General features: G+C 44.2%; 1 protein-coding gene across 9 annotated transcripts in view; it reads right to left on the minus strand.

Moving 5' to 3' along the window:
- FGGY (FGGY carbohydrate kinase domain containing) overlaps nt 1-26,576 on the minus strand; it is a 456,511-nt gene that overhangs the window by 87,418 nt on the left and 342,517 nt on the right. For 7 of the 9 annotated variants that reach the window (XM_066269069.1, XM_066269063.1, XM_066269064.1 and 4 more), the window contains 2 exons: nt 12,742-12,816; nt 1,867-1,987 (listed from right to left, as the gene is read on the minus strand). In XM_066269069.1, coding sequence (XP_066125166.1) covers nt 1,867-1,987; nt 12,742-12,816 — 196 coding nt within the window. The remainder of the gene's footprint in view (nt 1-1,866; nt 1,988-12,741; nt 12,817-26,576) is intronic. The other 2 variants (XM_066269065.1, XM_066269066.1) reach the window with 1 other exon arrangement.

The raw sequence follows: 26,576 nt of genomic DNA on the forward strand, positions 1-26,576 counted from the left end.
GGAGCCAGGAACCAGGGTCACTCACACGGCCCTGCTCCCGGACACCGGCCTCCCATTCCCTGAGGGGATGTGTCAGCCAAGACTGATTCTGTCTTCCAGGTAGTAAGTCTGTGGCTATTAGAAAGCTAGAAATTGTCAAGTCACCCACAGATCAAATTTTAAGTCGGACTCTTATCTAAACCAAGCTAGCTGAGTTTCAGAAAAAATGTAGTAATAGTTTTTCTTCAGGGGAAAATCACAAGGTAATCTCAGTGCCTTTTTGTGTCTTTCCTCTTTCTGCCTCAGCATGGCTCACTTTCCATCGGTTTTGGACACTTCAGGAAAGAAGTCATCATCAGCAAATGGTTACAAACTGGGAAGAAACATTAAGAAACCTGGGCCTGCACATACCTGGGTTACAATCTTGGCTCTTCTCCTTATTGGATGTTTGAGTGTGGACAGTTAATTTAATTCACCCCTCGGTCTGCCCATGGACGCCAATCTCTGTCCTTTGATGCTACGTAAGGACTAAATGCATATGGAGTGATTCACGCCGACACACAGTGGCACCTGGATTAATGGTAGTAATTGCCATACTTAACATCCTGATATATTTGCCCTTAGACTGTGCACTTTTTTATATTGTCCTCTGATTTGTGCATCAGGTAACTAATCTTTTAAAATGAGGATAAGCAACCTTTGTGTGATCTCACAATATGTAGGGGTCAATTACACCCATCACATTTGGGAAAGCTCTCGTCTGCAGGGATCTGCATGGCCTAGACGGGGAAAGGACATCTGATGTGGCAGAGTCAGGAGCAGAGAACTCAACTCACTGAGCTGTCAGAGGTAAGGGATCCAGGATGTCGGGGACAGCAAGAGAGCAAGACATCGTGATCAACAGGCCAGCGCAGGGTGGACTCAGATCGGGCTGGAGCCATGAGCAGGGTCCAGTCTGGCCCTACTGTCCTCCCCTTGCCCAGCCCTGATGCCTGACCACCCTGGGATGGGTGCTGGGGGGAGAAGGGCAGTCCTCAGGAGACAAAGGCACAAAAAGGAGCAAGACAGGTAAGGGCACCAGGTTCAGAAGGACGGCAGTCGAGGCCAACCTCTGTGACACCAGCAAGCCTCCTGCCGATGGGGCCCCTTCCTTGGGAGCCAGGGGTCTGCCTATGGATGCTGCTCTGTTTTGTCTGCGCACATCACAGAGGAATCCGTCCACCATTCTGTATTCTCTTCTTCTTCATTCCTGATAATGATGAGGAGCTTGGGGTCTTAGGGTTCCAAGTGCCATCTGCAGCCAGACCAGAGTTCCCATAGCAGCTGGGCTCTGCATTCCTTTTTCAAGACAGTTTCCTGATCGCTTCCTCCAGATCACTCGCCCTGCGCCATCACAGGTGCAGACCAGGGAGGAAGTTCCACTGTGTTCTATAACGCCCTGTGCTCTTCCCCTCGGAGCTTCCGCCACACTGAATGGAACAGGCATGTCTGCTACTTGCCTTCCCGAATAGACTTGAACCCCTTGGGGGGCAGAAATGATATCAGATTCATTTACCTCTGTCTCTTCAATATTTCCCACATGTACAGATCAGAAGAGGCACTCGAACTGTTGAGTAAATGCTTGAATTAGGATCTAGCCCTGCTGACTTCTCTTGTCTCATTTCTCACCGTCATCCCATACTGAGATTCTCACAGAAGTCACTTTCCCCATCATGACTACAAAGACTCCAGCGTTACCTTAAAAAAATACGTTTTAACATACTGAATATTTTGAAATAATTTGGCATACTACCTACATCCTCCTATTCTCCAACCCTACCTAGGTCTTGGCCGTGACCATTTGCTGCCAAGCCTAAGGTGACTTTCTCCCCTCTTCCTCAGACTTACCAGTAATGTCCGCGTGCATTTGCACAAAAAGGGGATTCTTGCTCAGGCCCCCACACAGGAAAAGAGTACTGATGGAGTGCCCCGCTGCCTCCATGGCCTCTATAATGAGGCGGGTCCCGAACTTTAAGGGAAAAAGACAGACAAAAGCATCAGAGTGATAGCAAAAGAAAAGGACACAGAACACTGACTAAGTGTGCACCAGTGCCAGACACTGACTGCCAGCTGCACAGACACTGGCTTAGAAAGCCGAGACGCAGAGATGAGGCGTCTCTGAGCACACGGTTCATCAGGTCAGAGTGGGAATTCCAGCCTGGGCCTGCCGGACTGGAAAGCCACTGCATTCTGATACCATTGGCTTCTATCAGTTGCGACACACTATTGATAATAACAAAGGGCAATATTAACACAGTTAATAAATAGTAATACAGTTCATTCAAATCAATAGTGGAGAAGTATGTACTGTGGCCCAGGTCTTCTGTTGGAAACTGGGAATGAAGTGATGGGCGGCACTGCTCTGACAATAATGGTCAGCGGTGCCTGAGTCAATCTTTCTTCCCTAAATAGGAACTAAAAACATTTGTTCCTTGAAAAAGATTCCAACAAACTGAGCAGTAACCGTATGGAAAGGGGGTTCTAACTGCACAAAGATGAGACTCAGACTTGGGGCTGGTGAAGGGCTAAAATGACCTTTGTTATCACCCGAAACCAGGTAGTGGACCCAATAATGAAGCTTCCAGCACTAGACTCCATTCTGCGTCAGTCTGTAATGACCTGGGATGATGCGGAAATCACATGCTCTGCTTGGCTCTTCATTGCAGCCCTTGTGTCTTAATATCTTCCTAAGATGTGTTATCCTCATCCTTGTCTTGCTAAATTTACTAAACTCAGGAAAAAAATGTTGAGCCCTGACCGGGTAGTTCAGTGGGTTAGAGCATCATTCCGGTATGCCAAGGTTGAGGGTTCGATCCCTGGTCAGGGCACATAGAAGACACAACCAATGAATGCATAAGTAAGTGGAACAACAAATTGATGTTTCTCTCTCCCTTTCTCTCTCTCTAAAAATCAATAACTAAAATCTAAAAAATGTTGATGCTTGGGAAGAGGATACCATTATACCCAGGGTCTTCAGGGTGAATTTTAATGTACCATTCTTTAGTTTTAGTTAGGATATTCAAATAGCTAAAAATAATAATTTGTTTGGAAGTTCAATAACTAGAAGTTTACAAATCTAATTTATTTGGGATAAAGATGTAAAACAACAACAACAAAAAAGATGAAGTGTGCTATGGCCTTAGTGTGATAGGTGGCAGGAAGACGTTTCTTGGTGGAGAGAGAGCCCTTCAAATTTTCAGAGATTAAGCAATTCTGGGCGATGACAAAGTCCTAGAAGTGGACACAGAAGTGAGATGCTGGAGCCAACAGAGGAGAAGGTTGGGGAGAGGAGGAGGTCAAGGATCTGAGAGGCCACCCACGGGGCAGCCACCGAGAAGAAAGCAGGTTTGAGCTGGAGAGAAGACATAAGCCAATATCACAAAGAAATGTGCAGCACTGTTGGCAAGATGGTACCCAAGTACACAGAGAAAAGGAGGTAGTTTAGCTCGAGGGCATGCCATATCAGGGGCTTCCCCAAAGCAAAGTAGGAAGATTGAGAAGTGGTTTGAACGTTCCCATGACCCCCGGGCATGGCGAGTGAAGCCTCCTTTGATAAGGCTATGTGGGGAGCTGTGTATCCTGGGCTGGAGGTGCCTCTCGGAGAGGGAGTGACAGAGGGGGAGCTGGGGACCGCGACTGCAGTGCAGTAAATGATGAGGGAGAGAGGCCGTTCAGGAGCAAACACACAGCAGTTCCAGCCCAGAAGTCTGTGGGGTTTGTAGAAGCTATTAGTAAATCTGGTAAGAATATGGATTAGGTGAAACTTGGGCCACTCAAGATAATCCACAGCTGTAGTATTTTTTTAAAAAATTAAAACATGTTGGACCACATAATGCCGGATCCTGCTTATTGATTATGGTTGATTAACCCCAGATGTTCTCTCTTAAGCTTTTTGGCAGTCATGAACTCTCCTGAGAATATAATAAAACCTACTGACCTCTCCCTAAAAAGTCATATACAAAATGGTATTGTAAATAATTTTAAGAGGTCTACTGATGCCCTTATGTCCACCATCAATCATTTGGTGTCCATGGATTACAGGTAACCCTTGTCTACTCTAGGGGCATGGATCTATAGTAACTAAGATCATGGCGTTTGAATTTAAAAACCCTTTAAACAGTTTTCAGACATTTCACCTATTTTTTGAATCAAAGCTGTACCTAACCTTTCTTAAAGACTCAAGTCTCATTTTTCTTTTTTTCATTTTTCCGAAGCTGGAAACGGGAGGCAGTCAGACAGACTCCCGCATGCGCCCGACCAGGATCCACCCGGCATGCCCACCAGGGGGCGATGCTTTGCCCCTCTGGGGCGTCGCTCTGTTGCATCCAGAGCCATTCTAGCGCCTGAGGCAGAGGCCACAGAGCCATCCCCAGCGCCCGGGCCATCTTTGCTCCAATGGAGCCTCGGCTGCAGGAGGGGAAGAGAGAGACAGAGAGGAAGGAGAGGGGGAGGGGTGGAGAAGCAGATGGCCGCTTCTCCTGTGTGCCCTGGCCAGGAATCGAACCCGGGACTCCTGCACGCCAGGCCGATGCTCTACCGCTGAGCCAACTGGCCAGAGCCCGCTGAACCAACCAGCCAGGGCCTCATTTTTTTTTAAAAATGGGAATAATATTATATTTGTTCACTTGAAAATTGTATGGATTTTCAGAATTAACATGAAAAAAATTAAAATGTGATCTTAGGTTGCTGTTGTAGATAAGGGTACGTAGTAGAGTGTCAAGCACATGAAAAGTGTTTAGACATGAGAGTCATTCTGGTTATTAGCATTCTGCTATGACTAAGTGTCATCACTAATGTAGGACAGATTCAAAAACTACACATCATGATCCCCATATAGCAGTGACATAATTTGCTTAAGGCCATAGAGGATGGGGGGGATGCTGCCTCCTGATGTGGATAGAAATGCCATGCAAAAAATGATATTTCTGATGTTTCTAAAACCAGGGACCTGGGGCTCGTGAGATCAGGGGGCTGGAGTAGAGAGTAATACAAAGCCCACTGCCAAGGAAAAGGAAAGAAAGGACCTGAACTAGAGGCACTCCCTCAGGAGGGGCTGTGACAGCTTGTCTCTCCCCGTGTGGCACTGCTGGACTTTCCCACTTGGCTGTCAGCGCGTTCCAGGGCCTTCCCTTTCCTGCTCCAGACCCCACTCTGTGAAGCGCTCCACCCTCCCGAAATGCAGCACCAAAGGGCTTTGTTCAAAAACAATTTTGTGCTCACCTTTCTGGAAAAAATGTTTTCACAGAGAAATTTAAATTAAAATTAGGCTATTCCACTGGGAATGTACAGAACCAAATGCAAATTGAGATACTTCAAATGCAAATAGTACTTTTTAAGGGTCTATTCTGAAAAAAAAAACTATAGATGAACAGGCTATGGATAAAGTGGGTGTTTGACAAGCCTTTCAATTAAGTGTGATCAAGAGAGAATTTTACTTCATGGAGGGTTTTGCACATTACAAAGTCTCTTCAGTTTCATTCTATTTCTACAAAATAACTATCACAGATATTACTATAGAGAGAAATTTTTTTAACTTTAACTTAGAGCAAATAGGTGCTAGGGTCTTAGTCAAAGCCAATGAAATAAAATTTTATTTTCAAGTTTAACATTATGGGACATTATCTTTATTAGAATGTTTAATTAAAATGCACATGTTTTCCTGAAAGATCAGCACACCCAAATAGTTTTGCAAAACAGAATGAACTCTTAACAATTCCATTCACTCCATGATAGTCTTATTGAAAAATCTCCGTCTTCATTTGCCTTCCCATCATGGTATTATAAAGGTCATTAAGACAATAGACCAAATGAATACTATAGCTTTTAATACATGTACGGCCCATTATATACAAGATTGATTTTCCAAGTGTGTGGTATTTGGGAAAAGGTAATGGGCTCTCCTACTCCCCCACAAACACCATCTGCATTAGGTTTATTCCATTTATACATTCTTATACTTCTGCTGCAATGTTCTTAAGAGGCCGGGACCTCTGTTAGACAATTCTGGCCAAATTAACAATGTTTTCTATAATGTGCCAATTCAAACCTGTTCTTGGGAATGCCTAGAAGCTTATTCTATCCCTGTCGCTTTCACAAATAGATCAAAGAAAAATGCAGCATGGTGAGGTGCAAAGAGCAGAAGCATGAGAGTGAGACAGGTCCGAGTTCTTACTGTCATATGTTCGTTGTTTTGACCTTGGCGAGCGGTTTTCCCTCTATAAAATGAGGACAATCTCACCTACTGACAGGTTATTGTCTTAAGCCACAAGTGGGTCTTAAGTACAATGTTGGGTGCCTGGCACTGAGAGTGGGTGTCAACGAGAGGTAACAGTGAGGTGGCATCCCTTGGTCTGTCTTAGGTGGCCCCGTTCTTCATGTCAGCCTTGTTCATCATGTCCGCCTACTGGCAAGGACTCAGAAAGAGGAGCATCACTCAGCTCTAATTTTCCTGGATTATTAATTTCAGTGCAAGCGATTTATTCTACTATAAGACTTTTCATACAGTAACATCAATGAATCAGATAATAAAAGTTCCTCAATGCATCATCTATCTGGTTGTATTTTAGACATCCCAGCCCCTTACTAATTGAATGAAACTGAGCAATTAACCTCACTGAAACTTAGGTTTCTAAACCGTGAACTAGGGATTATCATACCTGCCTGTAGGGCCAGGGGCCGCCGCCATTATGGCCACTCACATGCAGGTTCCCACTGAATTCAGACAGACAGTAAAGAAGCAGTGGGGCCAAAAATGGTGGGCCATTCCTTTATTAAAGTCTCACACTGGCTGACGAGCAAACACACAGAGAAACACTTCCCTCTTCATCTGGAGCTCACAAAGCCCTGACATATTAACCAGTTCCACAATCAGGAGAACCTTCTCTGGTTCCTCCTAGAATCAAAGGCCCCACCAGTCTCAGTGGAGCTCTCGAAAGCCCCTCAGCTCTCATTCCCCATCTGCACACCTTCTCCCTTCTCTGCTCTCATTCTGCCAACATGGCTTCTTCTTCAGCACCCTGCATTCTCTCTGCTCTCCCCGCAAAACACGGCTTCTCTCTCTACCTCTCCTTCTCCTTTCAAAACTTTCTGGCACAAAAACCTCTCCTCCAGCAAACATTAGCAAAAACAATAGCCCTCCCCAAGCAGGAAGGTAATTTGCAATTTCACAGACCCACATATACCTGGCAATGCCCAGCTCCCAATGCAAACTATACGCAAGCAAATGTAAAAATCATATTTTATAAACTTATTTGCCTAACACTGCCTTAAAAGGTTGTCCGATAATGTGTGTAAAATGTTTAGCACAGTGCCTGGCACATAATCCCCCAAAACTATGTTATTTATTATTATTATCATCATCATTAGTATAAAACTGGATCACTAAATAAATGTTTTTACTACTAATACACATTGTGTTTTCTCCATTTTCATCTTACTAGTCACTCCTTCCATTCTGATGAATGTCAGAATTGTCTGTTTTTGACCAGGTCCCCATAAATAAAGCAGGCGGACAGATTTCACTGAACTGACCGCGCTATTAAATCAGTAAGACAGTTGCTTCAGGAAAATAGAGTCAAACTGTCCTATAAACTAAAGGATTGTTTAATCAAGTTGGCTGATTCCATACCCCTGTGGACTTACATTAAGGACACGTTCCTTTAGTGGTTTGGAAGTTCTCTTATCAGATGTGCATGGTGCCGGGACATGTCTGAACATAAGGCAAGCACCTTTGTTGGTGAGATGGATATGTGGGGAAATGAATGTAGTTCTATTATTTGAAACCATGAGGTTATGAAAGATGTATGAAACAGAGTAATTGAATAGCATATAAATAAGCCCATACAGCATTAATAATGAAAAAACTTTGTTTAAATAGGTATGTTGCTGAAAATGAATTTTGAATCTGAATTTAATATACTGATTTTTCCTTTAAGTTGGTCACCATTTTCTTTCCACAGTGACTAAGTCTCACTGAACCACCTATTAGTTTGGGGTTCCTACCAGCTCTGAGACCTGACAGCCATAAACCACTACCCCAAAATGTATTTTCTAACATGTACACAAATAAAACCTTTCCTGCATGATTTCGGGGGTTAGAAGCCTCTTGTAGCCTACTCATAAGATCACCACTAGAGAAGAAGAGTCCTTAGACAACCACGTTTGAGTATTTAAAATTTTGTTTTCTTTTCTTTTTTTTTTTTTTTTACAGAGACAGAGAGAGTCAGACAGGACCAAGAGATGAGAAGCATCCATCATTAGTTTTTTGTTGCGCAGTGTGACACTTTAGTTGTTCATTGATTGCTTTCTCATATGTGCCTTGACCGAGGGCCTTCAGCAGACCTAGTAACCCCTTGCTCAAGCCAGCAACCTTGGGTCCAAGCTGGTGAGCTTTTGCTCAAACCAGATGAGCCCGCACTCAAGCTGGCGACCTCAGGGTCTCGAACCTGGGTCCTCTACATCCCAGTCCGATGCTCTATCCACTGTGCCACCGCCTGGTCAGGCTAAAATTTTGTTTTCATTTTTGAATAACCTTCAGTTTCGGAGCTCCTAACACTTTAGATTTAAATTCGTCCCTTTCTCCCTCCCTAACCATCACAAACTTTTATGTATATTTAAGCAGCTAATTATCTAAAAACAAAAACTTTTTTTGTTCTAAAAAGCTTACTATTTAAAGAAACCCTATTTTTTTTTTGCAAAGGGAAATAATATATGTGTTTTATAAATTTGGACATTGTTAATCCAGTTTTTCTCAATGCAAACATACATGGTATCTGCTTCCTTGCTTCTGTTTAATTGAACTTAGAAGACGAATTAGATAAATGACAAGGCTGATGTTCAAAGACTTCAACACTTTTCAGCTTTCAGCAATTTGAGGCTATTAATAAAGCAGGTGAAGACCTTCATCAAGATTTCCTTCTGGACAGACACCCATCTCTTTTTGGCTAGCTCCCTTTTAATTAAGAATCTCTGTCACAAAAGCATATGATGTTTCTTGGGGAGCATGTGGTGTAAAGTTGATCGATACCATAAGCCTCTTTAAAAATGACAGTAAAACTCCCAACTCCCACCACCACATCAAAATTACAACTAAATTACAGAAAAACTATCATTAAAAGCCACCTGAAATCTGGCTGAATTGAAGTCCTACAACGAAGGATATAAAGAAGAAGCCACATCATAACTGGTAGGAAGGGTTGAGAGGAGGAGCAGGCTGGTCCCACACCCATGTGTGGCTCATCTCTTGACTGTAGAGCAGGGGTCCCCAAACTTTTTACACAGGGGGCCAGCTCACTGTCCCTCAGACCGTTGGAGGGCCAGACTATAAAAAAAAACTATGAACAAATCCCTATGCACACTGCACATATCTTATTTTAAAGTAAAAATACAAAACGGGAACAAATGCAATATTTAAAATAAAGAACAAGTAAATTTAAATCAACAAACTGACCAGTATTTCAATGGGGACTATGCTCCTCTCACTGACCACCAATGAAAGAGGTGCCCCTTCCTGAAGTGCAGAGGGGGCCAGATAAATGGCCTCAGGGGGCCGCATGCGGCCCGCGGACCATAGTTTGGGGACCCCTGCTGTAGAGGTTCCCTCTGAAGAGTAAGGGGTCCCAGCCCCATACCAGGCCCCCCAGTCCAGGGTTCCAGTGCCAGGAAGAGAAGTCCCCATAACTTCTGGCTGTAAAAACCAGCGGGGATTGTGGCTGAGGGAGACAGAGGGCTGCAGGAGCCCCAGGCTGCTCCTCTCACGGGCCCATACACAGACTTACTTAGACTCACTCCCTCTGAGCTTCAGCACAGGGGCAGCAGCTTGAAAGGCACGGAGGCATATAGGGAGGGACTGAATTGTCTGGCATCAGAGTGAGAGCTGGGGGTGGGCAGCTTCCCCCAGACAAAAGTGTTGGCAGAGGCCCTTGTTTCTTTTCTGAGACAATCCCCACCCCTTTACAGACCTGGCAGGTGGGTATCATATATGAGTCCCCATCCACCTGGTTCACATTGTTCACCCCACCCTGGACCCCTGGTACCCCACCCTCATCCAACTTGCAGGCCCAACCAAGTGGTCTGTTTCCAGTGGCTTTTCCATACAAATGGCCTTTCTTAGCTCATCCTTCCTAAAGGACTTTCCTAAAATCTCTCAAATAAGCAGCATCTAGCCTTGATGAGTCCCATACCTCTCACTAAGTGGCCCCAGGCCTGGAACTAGCAGCATCGGGCCTTGGTTCACAGCTTGACTTCTCCTGGGCACCTCCAAGACCAGCACAAGTAGCAGCCACCTGCAGATCACTTTGTAGCTCATGCTGGGTGGCCCTGGGCAGAACACAGGCCACAGCTGACCTTGGTCTGCACCTTTAGGGAGGCCCCACAGCCAGTGCACCCAGTGAACAGCTTCAGACCATGTCGAAGCACAACCCAAACACCTCCACAAGTGACACACTCAAGGGGTGAACTCAGCGGGCATCAGAGCCCTACTCTAATAAATCCTGCTCTGTGGGGAAGGCCCTTGCACAGCTGATCCTCCACAGTGGGCATAGCCAGCCTATGCAGCCCATTGACCTGGGGGTAAATCCAATCTCTCCCATCTCCCTCTGACTTGCAAATGGCAATCAAGGCTCAGCTACAACAGGAGGGAATACACAACCATTCCTGGTGGGGGGTATACCACCCTGGGGTACCCAGCACAGGTCAATGGGGAGGCCATGCCACTGGACCTTACAGAACACCTACTACATTAGGCCATTCCACCAAGCCCAGGAGACACAGCAGCTCTACCTAATATATAAAAACAAAGACAGGGAGGCTCCCAAAATGAGGAGACAAAGAAATATGTCCCAAATGAAAGAACAGAACAAAACTCCAGAAAAAGAACTAAATGAAGACCAGCAACCTACTAGATGCAGAGATCAAAACACTGGTTACAAGAATGGTCAATGAACTTAATGAGAACTTCAGCATAAAAAAGTACTTGGAGGCCCTGGCCGGTTGACTCAGCAGTAGAGTGTAGGACATGGAAACTATAAAACAAAAGCAGTCAGAAATGAAAGATACACTAACTGAAATGAAGACTAATTTACAAGGAATCAACAGTCAAGTAGATGAAACTCAGAATCAAAAGAGCAATTTGGAATATAAGTAAGCCAAAAAAATTCCCAATCAAACCAGCAAGAACCCCCACCACCACCACCAAATAAGGAGAATCTACGGAGCCTCTGGAACAACCTCAGGTGTACCAACATTGGCATCATGTGGGTGCCAGAGGAAGAAGAGAGAGAACAAGAAATTTAAAACCTATTTGAAAAAATGACAGAACACTTCACTACCCTAGTGAAGGAAATAGACATACAGGTATGTCCAGGAAGCACAGAGAGTCAGTCTCAAATAAGATGAACCCAAAAAGGCCCACACCATAACACATCATAATTAAAATGCAGAAAGTTAAAGACAGAGAGAATCTTAAAAGCAGCAAGAAAAAGCAATTAATTACCTATAAGGGAGCTTCAATGAGACTGTCAGCTGATTTCTCAACAGAAACTTTGCAGGCCAGAAGGCAGTGGCAAGAAATATTCAAAATGATGAAAAACAAGGACCTACAATCACGATTATTTACCCAGCAAAGCTATCATTTATTTGAAGACAGATAAAGAGCTTCCCAGACAAGAAAAGCTAAAGGAGCGCATCACCACCAAACCAGTATTATATGAAATGTTTAAGGGTCTTCTTTACAAAGAAGAAAAAAATAGAAACAATAAAATTCAATAACTACACATCTATCAACAATTGAATCTAAAAAACCAAAATAAACAAGCAGAACAGAAACAGACTCATAGATACAGAGAATATTTTGACAGTTGTCAGGTGGGGGGGGTGGGGGTGGAGGGATGGGTAAAAAAAAGGAAAAGAATTAAGAAGTACAAATTGGTAGTTATAAAATAGTCATGGGGATGTAAAGGACAGCACAGGGAATGTAGTCAATAATATTCTAACAACTATGTATGGTGTCAGATGGGTAAGAGATTTATTGGAATGATAACTTAGTATGTTTTATATTGTCTAATCACTGGGGTGTACACATGAAACTAATATATATAATATTGTATATCAACTGCAATAGAAAAATTTAAAAAAATTTTAAACATATGTTTTTAGGCCCTGGCCAGCTGGCTCAGAGGTAGAGCATTAGCCTGGTGTGTGGAAGTCCTGGGTTCGATTCCCAGTCAGGGTACACAGGAGAAGTGACTACCTGTTTCTCCACCTCTCCCCCTCCTGCTTCTTCTCTCTTTCCTTGTCTTCTCCTCCCACAGCCATGGCTTGTATGGTTTGAGCAAGTTGGCCATGGGGGCTGAGGATGGCTCCATGACCTCTCCTCAGGTGCTAAAGTAGCTCAGTTGCTGAGCAATGGAGCAATGGCCGTAGATGGGCAGAGAATCACCCGGTAGGGGGTTGCCATGTAGATCCTGGTCAGGGCACATGCACGAGTCTGTCTCTCTGCCTTCCTGTCTCTCACCCTTTCACTTAATCATAAAAAAAGTGTATGTTTTACGTTTTTATATTTACAGAGAAATACAGTTAATCCTTGAACAACGAGGGTTTGAACTGCACGGGTGTACTTATATGCAGATGTTTTCAATAAATACTGTAAATGTAGTTTATTTTCCTTATACTTTTCTTAATAACATTTAAAAATAAATAAATAAAAATGGCATTAAAATATCTTACAGCAATGGCTTGCACTGTGGCCAGGTAGAGAATAGCAAGATCATCGAGGTCCTGAGATAGTTTCAATCCGGTGACCTGTAGAGGTGAAAACAGAACAAAACAAAAAAATAGTGATTGGTAAAAGGAGCGGCCAGGGATAGAGTTAGTTCCCATGAAACATGTTCGGATGTGTTTTCCTGCCGAATCAAGTTCATATGCAAATCCCCTTTTTGTGAGCTGAACGTGAAATGACTACTAAATTGTTTAATCTCCAGACATGGGAAAACTATCCCTTCTTCTCCAAAGAAATGCCTTGCCTTGAATTAAACAAAAACAAAACAAATGCTATTGGAAGACTGTGTTTGGTATTTTTGAGCATGGAATAAATTTTCTTCTTCTTTAAATAAAACTTTCATTACAAGCATCTTTGGTTTACAGAAATCAACAACATGTAGCAATGGCATTCTTGCAAAAATTTTTCTTATTTCGGGTTCTGCTACTATCAGGATTCAGTGTACCAGTGTCCAGGGGGTATTCAGGGTAAAATAATGTATTTCCTGTAAATGTTATACCTACTAGGGAGTAACTTAGAATTTGGGTTTACAAAGGAATGTCACTAACATCGATCTGAATCACACACTGACATGGAGTGTGTCAATCTCTGGGAGATTCCAGAACTGAACATGCCAGGTTTGGATGCTTCTGAGACTCGTTCACCATCCCATTTTCCTGTCTCCCATTCACTGAGGGGTTTTCTTGGGACCTTTCTAGAGGGTTAAGACTGCTGGTTCCATCAAACATCATGTAAAGTTTGTGGGCATCGATATCAGAATTCATTTTATATTTTCACATTACAAAAATTAATTCACTTAACAGACATTTATTTACTTGGGGCCTACAGTGTTCATGGTCCCGAGTTCCAAGAGGTGGTGACAGGCGTCCTGCATCACAATATGGGAGCTAAGTGCTCTCCCAGGCCACTTTCCTCCATCTCTCCAGAGGCTACTCCCCAGCGTGACTAAGGGGTCAGCACTGGCCTGTTGGCAGGGCACAGACTCCATTCTGTTCCACAAACCAGAGACTTGGGAGCACTCTCCCCTGACCTGTCTCTCCCTTCCCATATCTAGTCAGTGTCCAAGTGTTGTCTATTTGGTCCCCTCCTCTTCATCCTTGCTGTCTCTCACAAGCCACCACCATGCCCTTCCTGATTGCTGAATTAGCCCCTGAGCCAATCTCCCTAATGGCGCTCCTCTCTACCATGGAGCTAGTGGTTATTCCCACACGCAAGTCTGATCCCAATACTCCCTGGTAAACATGCCCACTTGGCCCTCATTCGGAAACAGAATGCCTTCCCTGCCTGATACGCTTCTTCCCGGATGCGCCCCTGCTCACTGCTCCGGTATCCGAGCTTGCCCTTCCTCGCTCAGCTCTTCCGTGCTGTGCTTACTCTCTCCTCATCTAAATCTGTTAATAAGAGGATTCCTGCTGATAGTTTTTCTTGGCAAATAACCGGGCAGCCAGATGAGAGAAATGACTTTGATTTTAACCCATAGGGGCATGGAAGGTTCGACTGAGGGCTCAGAGAGAGCTCTGCAGATGCATTCTCTCCAGCCAGTGTCTCTGTGAAGGTACATCTCTCATGAAACTCCCCAGAGACCTAAACATCCAGGAGGCATGCTAAAATGAGGGGGAGGACATAAACAATGCGGACAATAAGGAAGTTCATTTCATAACTTTCCTGAGGAAATAATTTGCCTAAGGGAACACAGAGAATGCAAACCAAAACCTAGGCACTCTGACAGACTTGACTTGTGTTATTCACCACAGTATCTCCAGTGCCCAGCACTGTGCCTGGCGCATAGTAGACACTAAGTCAATACTTGTTGAATTGGTGAATTAGGGACAATTGAATGCTCTCTCTTCCTTTTGTATATCACTCTCTCCAAATATCCTGTCCTTCTCTCTCCTTATAAAATTATGAGAGGGCAAAATTTACTATGTCAGCTCCTCATACAGCCACAGAGGGGAGGAATCGTTTGCTCCACGTCCCAAGGGAGAAATCGTTTGCTCCACGTCCCAAGAAAGAACACTGGAAGATCACCTACAGTTGCTTACTCCATGCTTCCAACACCCTGACCTCTGTACTTGCCATCCTCATCAGAGGAGTGCCTTACCTAAGTTTGGAGGAAAGGTAGGGTCTCTGTAGTGCACATGGAATCTTTGTGTGAATTAGAAAAAGGTGCCCACTTCAGGTAGATTAAATACATACAATAGGCCACCTTGGAGAATGAATTATAAAAAGGAGCAGAGTAAAAAGGATTCAGCCCTGTCATATGCCCCCTTCAGCCAAATGTCTTGTGTGAGTAACCAATGCCATGACATGCAATGGTCCTGGGTAAAGATCACTGGTCATGAATGGTCTCTTTCTTTCTCCCTTTCTCTTCAGTACTGGCCTGGCCTCAATAGCATCTCTGCTGTTGGTCTACTGGGAAAGTCAGTTGACTGGGCCACAGCTTAGAACTTTCTTCCAGAGCCAGTCCAGGAGGCAGCCTACTTCTGGCTTTTTCTCCCTGGTCATCAATGTGATATGAACCAAGCCAGGATTCATTGGTGTGACTGGGTATGTATCTGCCTGGCAGAATTGCATGTGCCTGCCGGTCAGTCCTGAACCAGATATGAATAAAATATAATGGCGCTGGGGGAGAAGTTAGACTCTGTATATAAGATGTAGTCTCCTATTAATTTATTAGAAATCCCAGTGTCCTTTATAACATTGATAATGTAACCAGTTCTGATAGCCTTCTCAATTAGTAAGACCCTATAAGAGAAGAGCATGATATCACCAGAGTTAGCTTTCTTAATCCCCAGTAGATATTCCTAAGAACTTCCAGCCCTGGCTGGGTGGCTCAATGGATAAGGTGTCATCCAGCGCACTGAGGTTACAGGTTCGATCCCAGTCAGGGCACATATGAGAAGCAATCAATGAATGTACAACTAAATAGAACAACTAGGTGGAACAACTAAATGGAACAAGTTGATGGTTCTTTCTCTCCCTCTCCCTTACCCCCCTTCTTCTTTCTCTTTCTCAAATCAATGGAAAAATTTAAAAAAATAATAACTTCCAAAAAAGCATTGGTATTTGAATGAAAAGATATTATGAACCTTGCTCTAAATTCCTAATGCTTCCAGAGCTCAGAAATCATAATGTAGGAAAGAGAAGATAGTTTCTTTTCTTTAGAAACTGAAAATGAGATAATCAATGTAAATGAGCACTAAATTTAACTCTTGAGCTTGCTAAGAGCTGTGACAAAAGAAGACACATAATGGGTGACACAGCATTTCTTTTTTCAATAAATAAAACCTAACTACCCTTCAAGGAAAAATGGTTATTCTTGGGAAGAAGACACTCAGTACAAAAGGGAGTCAGCTGGTACTCATCACTTCTCCCAGAGCCTTTGCCACCATCTCCGCACCCCTAGCGCCAGGGCCATAGAGTTGAAATGTGGCTCAATGAAAGACATGTCCCTTTATAGTGCTAAGTTACTATGGTGGCAGGGGAGGGTCCCCTGCTTCCTGGACATCTTGCCCAATATGCAGCTGGAGGGGCATATGATCATTAAGTCCATGGGTCCTCTCAAATACCAGGGACCTCCCTCTGCCTTGACAAAGTTAAATAACAGTCAGCCCAAGATGGAACTTTCTAAGAAATGCCTGCCGTGTGGACCACTCAGGGGGCCACAGAGGGCCCTTAGGGAGTTGTGTTGGTAGGAAGGTGGCAGCAGTGCCCTGGGAATGACAGATGTATGTCTGGGGGCAGGTGCAGCTTTGTAACCAGTGAGAAGGCTGGGATAGGACAGATGAGCTGACACCCCTGGCTGAAGGCTGCATGGTTCCATCAATAAGAGGAAGTGGGAAGGAAGCACAAGTGGAAGAAATGTGTTTTCAGATGTGCATGTGTCTGTTTTGAATGTCTGGGTGAGACAGTGAGATGCATGGGGAAACCCCATGGGATAGTTGCAATGGTAAGCACATTTTATTTATTTTGGCTATTGTGTAATGAGAACTGTAAGAGAAAACACTTACACTTAATATTTAGAGTTGGGTGAAAGCTATATAGAGTGGCCAAAGAGATGCCAACTTTATTTGATTATTTCAACATCTTAGGTAATGGTTATAAAATGCTTACATACATCTTGGGATTTTTGAGCTTAGAAGAGAAGTGTAGCGAATGGAAAGATGACAAACTCTGAAGCGAGAAACATGGGTTTAAATCTTGATATTGCCCCTCACTGGCTGTATGACAGTGTAAGTTTTATAACCTTTCTGAGCCTTAATTTTTTAAATATGTAAAATAATAATATTTTTTAAAATTTAATCTTATTTATAAATATTAAATATATAGTTACAAATATAAATAAGATAAATAATATATAAAGTATGTAAAATATCATATTTATATAATATAATGCTTATAATAGTATAAGCATTTGTGTGAAGATTACATGTCATTTGCAAAATGCCCTGCTTCCAGCAAGCTGAACTGAGTTTACAAGAGCTAGACCAGGGGTCCCCAAACTACGGCCTGCGGGCCTCATGCGGTCCCCTGAGGTCATTTATCTGGCCCCCACCGCACTTCCGGAAGGGGCACTTCTTTCATGGGTGGTCAGTGGCCGCAAAGCACAGCGTCGCTCACATACAGTACTACTTCCGGTGATGCGGGACGCACGTGTCATGGCTCTGGAAGCGCGTCATAGCCTCATATCACTTGTTACAGCTAGCAGTGACAAATATGGAACCGGACATTGACCATCTCATCAGCCAAAAGCAGGCCCATAGTTCCCATTGAAATACTGGTCAGTTTGTTGATTTAAATTTACTTGTTCTTTATTTTAAATATTGTATTTATTCCCATTTTGTTTTTTTACTTTAAAATAAGATATGTGCAGTGTGCATAGGGATTTGTTCATTTTTTTTTATAGTCCAGCCCTCCAACAGTCTAAGGGACAGTGAACTGGCCCCTGTGTAAAAAGTTTAGAAACCCCTGAGATAGACACTTGCAGTGCCAACTATGTGTGCATAGGTGACACTTAAAAATGCTCATTTCTGTTCTCTGGAATACACAAAGCGATCAATCTCATTTATTCATTGGACTACAGCAATAAAGCATCTCCTTCAACATGCTATGAGTACCAGCATATCAGTGAGGGCCACCAAAGACGAATGGTGGTGCAGGGTGGAAAGGCAGGGCACAGCGCATGTTGACCACCAACATCAGGATCATAATGTTAACGGTGGAGAAGCAGTGTGTCCCTGAAGAGTGCCCAGCGATAGGACAATGGGGACTCACTTGCAAAAACTCCTTGTAGAAGCCTTAGTCCTTATTGACCTACACGCTTCCATTCACTATATGGCTAGGAAAGACAGGTGGACTTGCCCCTACACTTGGGAGCATCTCTGAACTCTTTCCTGGGATCCTAGTTGAGTATAGATTTCCTGAGATCCAACTCCAGATTGACTGAACCTTTGTTATGGGCCCAGCATCTTGCCTTTCTAGCAAGGTCCTGATGTGCAGTAAGGTGTGGCAACAGTTCTCCTAAATCTTGGCACTGGGAATTATAGGTTCATGAACCCTAAAAAGAGTTGAGATTAAAAAAAGGATTAGTAATTTAGGTAGCTAAATGTTTTTCCTTCTTAGTTGTTAAAGAACTGAAGTGATTATAGAAATAAATAAGGTGGAGGGCTTAGAAACAGACTCTCATGGGGGTTTCTAAATAAGATAAAGAAACAAGGAACAGGATTCCCAGTCCTGAGATTTATCTAAGGCCCCGGAAACTTACTTGATGGGGTATCCATCGCTCAAGGGAATTGGTTGAAAACCTTTCAAGAACACAAAGGAACAGAAAAAGTGTTCTGTTTGTTGAGTCAATAATGACAGTGAAGCTGACAGACAGCATGGAAATGAGGAGGGGCAGAGAAAGAGTTACAGAAAACCTGTGGAGAGAGGGCAGGGATGGAAGAGCAGGGCTGAGAGCACTAGCAGCCTGGAAAAGAAAGGGGACAGAGCTGCCTGACAACACGTATAGGTTTCAGCGGGTATCAGCGATCCAGCCTGACACTTGGCATTGCCTGAAACTCACCCAGATTTGGGAAATGCAGACAAATGTATTAATACAATGTTGAAGGTAGAATTCTAAAGCCGTTTCCCCAAGATTCCCATCCCCTGCTTACTCAATCAAACACTAATCTAGGCACTAATAGGAAGGGACTTTGCAGGTGAAACCAATTATTAGCCAGTTGACCTTAAAGTATGGAGATTATCCTGGATGATCCAGTTGGGCTAAATGTAATCACATGAGCTCTTAATAACAGAAGAGGAAGGCAGAAGAGTCAGCCAAGAGATATGGGAGAAGAAGAAGGCAAGGAGAAATGATGCAGAAATGGAAATCAGAGAGATTCAAAGGATGAGAAGGACTTGATCAGCCATTTGCTTCTTTGAATGTGGAAGAAGGGGGCAAAAAATGCAGGTGGCTTCTAGAAGCTAAGGACCCCTGCCTGACAGTCAGCCGGGAAACAGGGACCTCAGTCCTACAACTGCACAGAGCTTAACTTGGTCAAATATTTGAATGAATTTGGAATCAGATTATTCCCAACCCTGCTGATAAGAGCCTTCAGTTCTAGTCTTGTGAAAACTGGAACAGAGAAGCCAGCTGAGCCAGCTGTGCCAGCCTGGGCTTCTGGCCTCCAGGCTGGGAGAAAATAAATTCAAGCCTCTAAGTATGTAGTAATTTATTACAGCAGCAACAGACAACAAATACACACATGACGACTAGATAATGGATGGACACCATCCCTTATTCGATTGATGAACACTGCCTCACAGAACAGAAGTTCATTGGCTGTTTGCCAGATATCCTGAGCAATTCACACCTTTGTCTGCTCTGCTCTTTTTTTTTTTTTTTTAATTTTTTTTATTCAGTGAGAGGAGGGGAGGTAGAGAGAGACATGTTGACTCCTACATGCATCCTGACCAGGATCCACCAGGCAAGCCCACTAGGGGGAGATGCTCTGCCCATTTGGGGTGTTGCTTCATTGCTCAGCAATTGAGCACGTCTTAGTGACTGAGGTGGAGGCCATGGAGACATCCTCAGCACCCAGGGCCTACTCACTCCAATTGAGCCATAGTTGCAGGAGGAGAAGAGAGAGAGAAGTAAGAGGGGAAGGGGTGGAGAAACAGATGAGTGCTTCTCCTGTGTGCCCTGACCAAGAATTGAACCTGGGACATCCACCCCCTGGGCCGATGCTCTACCACTGAGCCAACCAGCCAGGGCCTGTCTGCTCTACTTCTGATGCTTTAAATCTAAGTTATTTTAATAGACAATATACTGGAATCCCAAAGCTGCCTTGGTCACTGCCCTGGCCCCTACCTGCAGTCATCCAATCCTGTCTTGGATTTACACACCAACTTGGACCCCAACCTCGGTCCGAAGGCCTTAGTTCTTTTCCATTATTTCTCTGTTGGGTTTTGCTGGCAGATGGCTACCGGATTCATTCTTCATTATGTACTTACTCCCTTGGGAAAAACTCTGTCCATAATCCAACCCCCTGTTCTGGTTTTACTTGTTGTTTAGTGTATACAGAACAGATAGAAAAGAAATCTAGCCCTGGCCGGTGGCTCAGTGGTAGAGCATCGGCCTAGCGTGCGGAGGACCCGGGTTCGATTCCCGGCCAGGGCACACAGGAGAAGCGCCCATTTGCTTCTCCACCCCTCCGCCGCGCTTTCCTCTCTGTCTCTCTCTTCCCCTCCCGCAGCCGAGGCTCCATTGGAGCAAAGATGGCCCGGGCGCTGGGGATGGCTCTGTGGCCTCTGCCCCAGGCGCTAGAGTGGCTCTGGTCACAACATGGCGACACCCAGGATGGGCAGAGCATCGCCCCCTGGTGGGCAGAGCGTCGCCCCTGGTGGGCGTGCCGGGTGGATCCCGGTCGGGCGCATGCGGGAGTCTGTCTGACTGTCTCTCCCTGTTTCCAGCTTCAGAAAAATGAAAAAAAAAAAAAAAAAGAAAAGAAATCTACTTCTGTAGTATAATTTAAAAATTCAGTAAAATAAAAGGAAAATATGGCAGACCCACTGAAAACAGAAGTACAAAAATACAAAGATCTGGTTTTCATCTTTTAATTATTTTTCTCCCAAAGAATGTCAATGACCTCACTTTGAAGTGACTGGGTTCTAATACCACTTCTGATCTTTTCTCCTCAAGTTAAGTAAGAGACTCTCTGAGCCTCAGTTTCTCCATTCTTTTAAAAGAGGGCAATAGCACTGTCTTGCAGGGTTGTTATGAAAGTTGGAGATGATATGCATGGATCATATCTGCCATAATGCTTGGCACATTGTGGTTCCTGAAATATGCTACCTATTAGTATCAATGGCAATACTAGCTGCTAAATTAGTTGCTTCAATAAAAAAAAATGCATCAGAAAGTTAAACAATACTGTGGATATTAAACTTTGTTATAGGGTTCAATTTTCCATAGGCAAAAATACTATGTAAAAAATGGTTAAATAAAACAATATTAAATCATAATAAAAACATCAATATATTTATGTCAAAGAGCAGAGCCCACATGTTGCCAAGGCTTATAAATGTATCACTCAAAAGTGGCTCCAGGCCCTGGCCGGTTGGCTCAGCGGTAGAGCGTCGGCCTGGCGTGCGGGGGACCCGGGTTCGATTCCCGGCCAGGGCACATAGGAGAAGCGCCCATCTGCTTCTCCACGCCCCCCTCCTTCCTCTCTGTCTCTCTCTTCCCCTCCCACAGCCAAGGCTCCATTGGAGCAAAGATGGCCCGGGCGCTGGGGATGGCTCCTTGGCCTCTGCCCCAGGCGCTAGAGTGGCTCTGGTCTCGGCAGAGCGACCCCCCAGAGGGGCAGAGCATCGCCCCCTGGTGGGCGCCCCTGGTGGGCGTGCCGGGTGGATCCCGGTCGGGCGCATGCGGGAGTCTGTCTGACTGTCTCTCCCCGTTTCCAGCTTCAGAAAAATACAAACAAAAACAAAAACAAAAACAAAAAAGTGGCTCCATCCTCCACTGCCCCGTCAGAGGAAGCCACAGGATACAACCTCTGGCTTCCATTGAGCCCTTGCAAATACTCAACTGAGTTGCAAACTCCAATCCACATCTGACTCTGTTTAGTGATGCCACCTCTAGCTAGGATACAGTCCTCTGGGAACTGGCTAAGATCTCATGACCCTTCCTGTCCAATTCTCTCCCCGTTCTCCATGTGCGGCTTGATCTGCACTTGCTGTGAAGGGCTGTTGGAGCAGCACTTACACTCTCCAGCAGTTTGAGCAGCATATGGCCTAGGTTAGAAATCACAGCTCTTCAAAGAACCAGAAAGTACGTTTCCACTCTGGGTAAGTGCTGTACTTGCAAGATGAAAGAGAAAACACGTTTCAACCAGTGGTGAACATGGTGTGCTCTCATGGCCTGATATGTCTCTGAGGTATTTTCTTTGAGCGGGTATTTCAGGAAAATAATTTTTAAAAATCAAAATGAAGAACTTATTTTAATCTGAGAATAAAAACTGGTTATATATACAAGGAGGAAAGGACTTTCGAAACTCCTCTAGCGCTAGGAATTTTGTAAGGTACACCAAATTTGAGTTTCCTGTTGTGTTTGATGAGGAAATTAAATGCCAGGGACTTAAATACAAAGAGTAGTCTCTATACCTGTATGAAACTATGTTCCTGTGATGGATCAAGTGATTGATCCGCTTCTCTAGCTGGTTGTCTATGGTCACAACCTCCGTGGCTGGTGAGTCCAGTTGGTCCTGGGACTAAGGTGGACGGCTCATAACAGGCCTTCAGGATTCAAAGGAATCCAGGTAGCAACCTTGTAACATGAAAGTAAGAGCCACTAAGGAGGAGCCACAGGTTCAAAAGCCTTTACTGTGGCTGTGTGTGCACTGTGACAGGCTCCCATCTGATTCTGACAATGATGCTGCAAGGGAGACGGTGCCCTTCCTGTCTACTGATAAGCACACTGACCTCAAAGAGCTGAGCGCAAAGGTCATGTGACTGATACATTGTCAATCCAGGATGCACAGGTCTGACTTCAAAATCTGGGCTCTCTTTACCATTTCACAGGGGTGAAACTATGCAACCCACCATTCAAAACAGAAACAATCACACCACCCACACACATGCATGCAACTAAAACATGCCCTCTTTCCTGATGGTGAGAATTTAGCTTCCTCTGTTTGTGTGACCATCATCTGTTTCTTTACCTTAAATTAATGATTTCCAACCTTTTCCTCCTCGTGGCACATGTAAACTAATCACTAAAATTCTACACCAAAAATATATATATTTTGCCAATTGCCAATCTGACAAAAAATAGGCATAATTTTGATTCATCCATACCAGACAGCTACTGTTGTGTTGACTCGTCTTTGTTTTTTTTTCAATTTGACAATCTAAAGGAAAAGAGACCAGTGCTGCTGACTAAATAGTCAGGTATTGCATTTTTTAAAAATTTTTGCGGCACACTGGTTAAAAATCGCTGCTTTAAAAGTAAGCATTTTTGTTCTGGTTTGGTGTTAAAGAACCTGGAATCACCAGTGTTAAACGTTTTGACAGTGATTGATTGCTATTACCCAAGCTTCTGCTTCTTTTAACATCGCATGTGCAGCCCTTACCTCTCCGCGCCTCATTTATTAAGTGGAAAGGAGAACTATTTACATAGGTGGCTACTTGGTCCAGGCATAATATTAAGTTGCCACCCCCTAACCTCCATCTCGTTTCAGCCTAGTTCTGTGGGTCGATATTGCATCACCAAAGGAGAAATAAAATAGCTAGTCACATGGCAGGGAGCCAACTGTTAGCAGAACAAAAGAAAATGATTCTATCAAGCATAATGGAAGGATGCCTGGGTTATGCCCTGTTCCCACTTGTGAGGGTAGGCACCTAAAGTCCAAGAGTTTAGAGCCAGGTTAAACCAGGAGTGGCGATTACTTTTGAAGTCTGAGTCAAGGAGGTTAGAAAGGAAACTAGAACCATTACAGAGAAGACACAGGGTCAGAGCTTTAATCAAGGACCAGGAAAAGGATAAAAATGGGAGAAAGAGTGAGGAGGCTGGTGGTCAGAACAGGGGAGCAAGGGCCCAGCTGAGGGGTGTGGTTCAGAATTAAACCACGCATGATGTGGCTGACGGGACTCTTTTTTTATATAGTTTTCAACACATTTTGCAAAGTCCAGAGTTCTAAATTAAGGCAGCCTCATGGGGGTGTGCATCCTAAAAGTCAGAATTCATGTTTTTATAAAAGCTCTGCTATTTCTTGACCTTGGGCAGGTCACTATTGACTCCTCCCCAGACAAACAAAGATTAAAATAATCGCTTAACCATAAGCGATTATTTAGTGCTGTCTCTGACCTAGGCATTGTTGAAATTTAAAAAGTGAAAAAGCCATAGCACACACCCTCAAACTGTTTTTCTAATAAATTAAAAATATATGCTATATCTTGGCTCTGGCCAGTTGGTTCAGTGGTAGAGCATCAGCCAGGCGTGTGGATGTCCTGGGTTCAATTTCCAGTCATCAGGGCACATAGGAGAAGAGACCATCTGCTTTTCCACTCCTCCCCCTTCTCTCTCTCTCTCTCTTCTCCCACAGCTATGGCTCCATTGGTTTGAACACATTGGCCTTGGGTGCTGAGAATGGCTCCATGCAGTCTCCACTTCAGGTGCTCAAAAAAGCTCAGTTGAGAGCATGGCCCCAGATGGGCAGAGCATCAGCCTCAGATGGGGGCTGCTGGGTGGATCCTGGTCAGGGCGTATGCAAAAGTCTGTCTCTCTATCTCCCCTCCTTTCACTTGGAAAAGAAAAAGAAAAAGAAATAAAACATATGCTACATCTCTAAGAGCTCTGATCTTACTTTCTTCAGTACAAACTAGGATTTTTATTGTCATCAATGCAGGTTTTGATTCTGCTATTGTATGTTTGGTTGTTTTTTATAATTTCCTTTTTCATTTGAATTCATTTTCTTCCTAACAAGTTTCTGCTGTATTTCATAGAGATGTGCCTTTAAAAAAATCTTACTGAATATGACAAGGAGTTTTTAATATTTTCTTTTAGTTTCAATAGTAAATAATTTTAAAGAGGCCTTTCCCCTTAAGTATTTAAAACGGTATTTCTTTTTCTTTGTATGCAACATGTTTTCCCTAATGGATTCACTTTATCACTGTTTTTATTCATTCTAATGAGAGTTATACATATTCAGTGTTTCCCAGCATCCAGTCCACATGATTTACTCCCAGCCCCTCACTGGAACTTGGATTTGGTTTTTCAGATCTACAGCTAGTTGCCAAGTCCCAGAGGCAGCAGTTTTTATTTTGTGTAGTTTGGTGGCAAGAGGTAGGCACTACTGCCTGACTTTCTAATCCTAGAATAGACAGTAGACGTGCAAAACTACACCCCTCCACCAAATACACAGGGTTTTCCTGTCCCTGCCCTGTTAACAGCTTTACCCAGAAGGCAGGGCATCGCCATTTATCCTAAATCAGACTTCCTGCCCTGTTGGCCTCTTGGGCTGGCAGTTTTCTAATGGATTGAACTGAAGGGGAAGATAAGATTTGGGTTGTGGAAGAGTTCTGGGAAATTAAACTCATTGCCGCTTCCAAAAAAACAAAACAAAACAAAAAACCCTAACCACAGCAGCAGAGTATAGGGATGACTGCCCTGTTTTTAGCCTTAAAGGGGCCTTGCATTTTTAAGCAAGGGAGCAGAGCAGGAGGTAGAGAGGTCCAAACTCCTATGAGGCTGGTGTTCTGTTTTGTTTTTTTCTGTATATCATATATGCTTATCAAACATATCAAGCTTCTAGATTCTGGAAAAATCACCCTGAGATTCTTCCTGAGAATGTCAATTCTAGTCTTTGTATTTGAATGTCATCTTAATTGTCAAAGCCAGCATGAGTTTATGCTCCTTCTGCATCTTCACAGTCATTTTCAAATGAAGTAAAGAAAGGTTGCATGAGGGTTTGCTGGCCGAGTGCCACTTTAAAAAGTTTCAAAGTCAGATATTTACTGAGCACCTCCTTCAGCTTGCATAGATGTCTGTATCACAGGGGTTACACTGTGCAATGATTATGTACACACAAACACACACACACACACATCCATGCACTCACGCAGAACAATAATTACCTTCCCCACTGTCATGGGCACTTGGGACAGGTACAGTTTCTTTTTCCCTTGCTGCTCCTAGCAGGTGATCAATATGCACTCAGTGATGGGTGGATGCCATCGAGGTGAGTGTAAAGAACTGGTAGAGGGGCCCTGGCCGGTTGGCTCAGTGGTAGAGCGTCGGCCTGGCGTGTAGAAGTCCCAGGTTCGATTCCCGGCCAGGGCACACAGGAGAAGCGCCCATCTGCTTCTCCATCCCTCTCCCTCTCTTTCCTCTCTGTCTCTTTCTTCCCCTCCCGCAGCCGAGGCTCCATTGGAGCAAAGATGGCCCAGGTGCTGGGGATGGCTCCTTGGCCTCTGCCCCAGGCGCTAGAGTGGCTCTGGTCGCGGCAGAGTGACGCCCCGGAGGGGCAGAGCATTGCCCCCTGGTGGGCAGAGCGTCGCCCCTGGTGGGCGTGCCGGGTGGATCCTGGTCGGGCGCATGCGGGAGTCTGTCTGACTGTCTCTCTCCGTTTCCAGCTTCAGAAAAATAAAAAAAAAAAAAAAAAAAAGAACTGGTAGAGGGCAACACTGCTGAAGCAGAAGGGGCATCGCGAGTGCCCAGGGGTTTTCTGAGAAAACATGTTCTATTCTTACTACCAAGATAAAATGCTAGCTGCCACCTAATATTTGAGGTAAGACAACAATA

Source organism: Saccopteryx bilineata, chromosome 3 (genome assembly GCF_036850765.1).
Source record: "Saccopteryx bilineata isolate mSacBil1 chromosome 3, mSacBil1_pri_phased_curated, whole genome shotgun sequence".
In the NCBI taxonomy this organism is placed as follows: Eukaryota; Metazoa; Chordata; class Mammalia; order Chiroptera; family Emballonuridae; genus Saccopteryx; species Saccopteryx bilineata.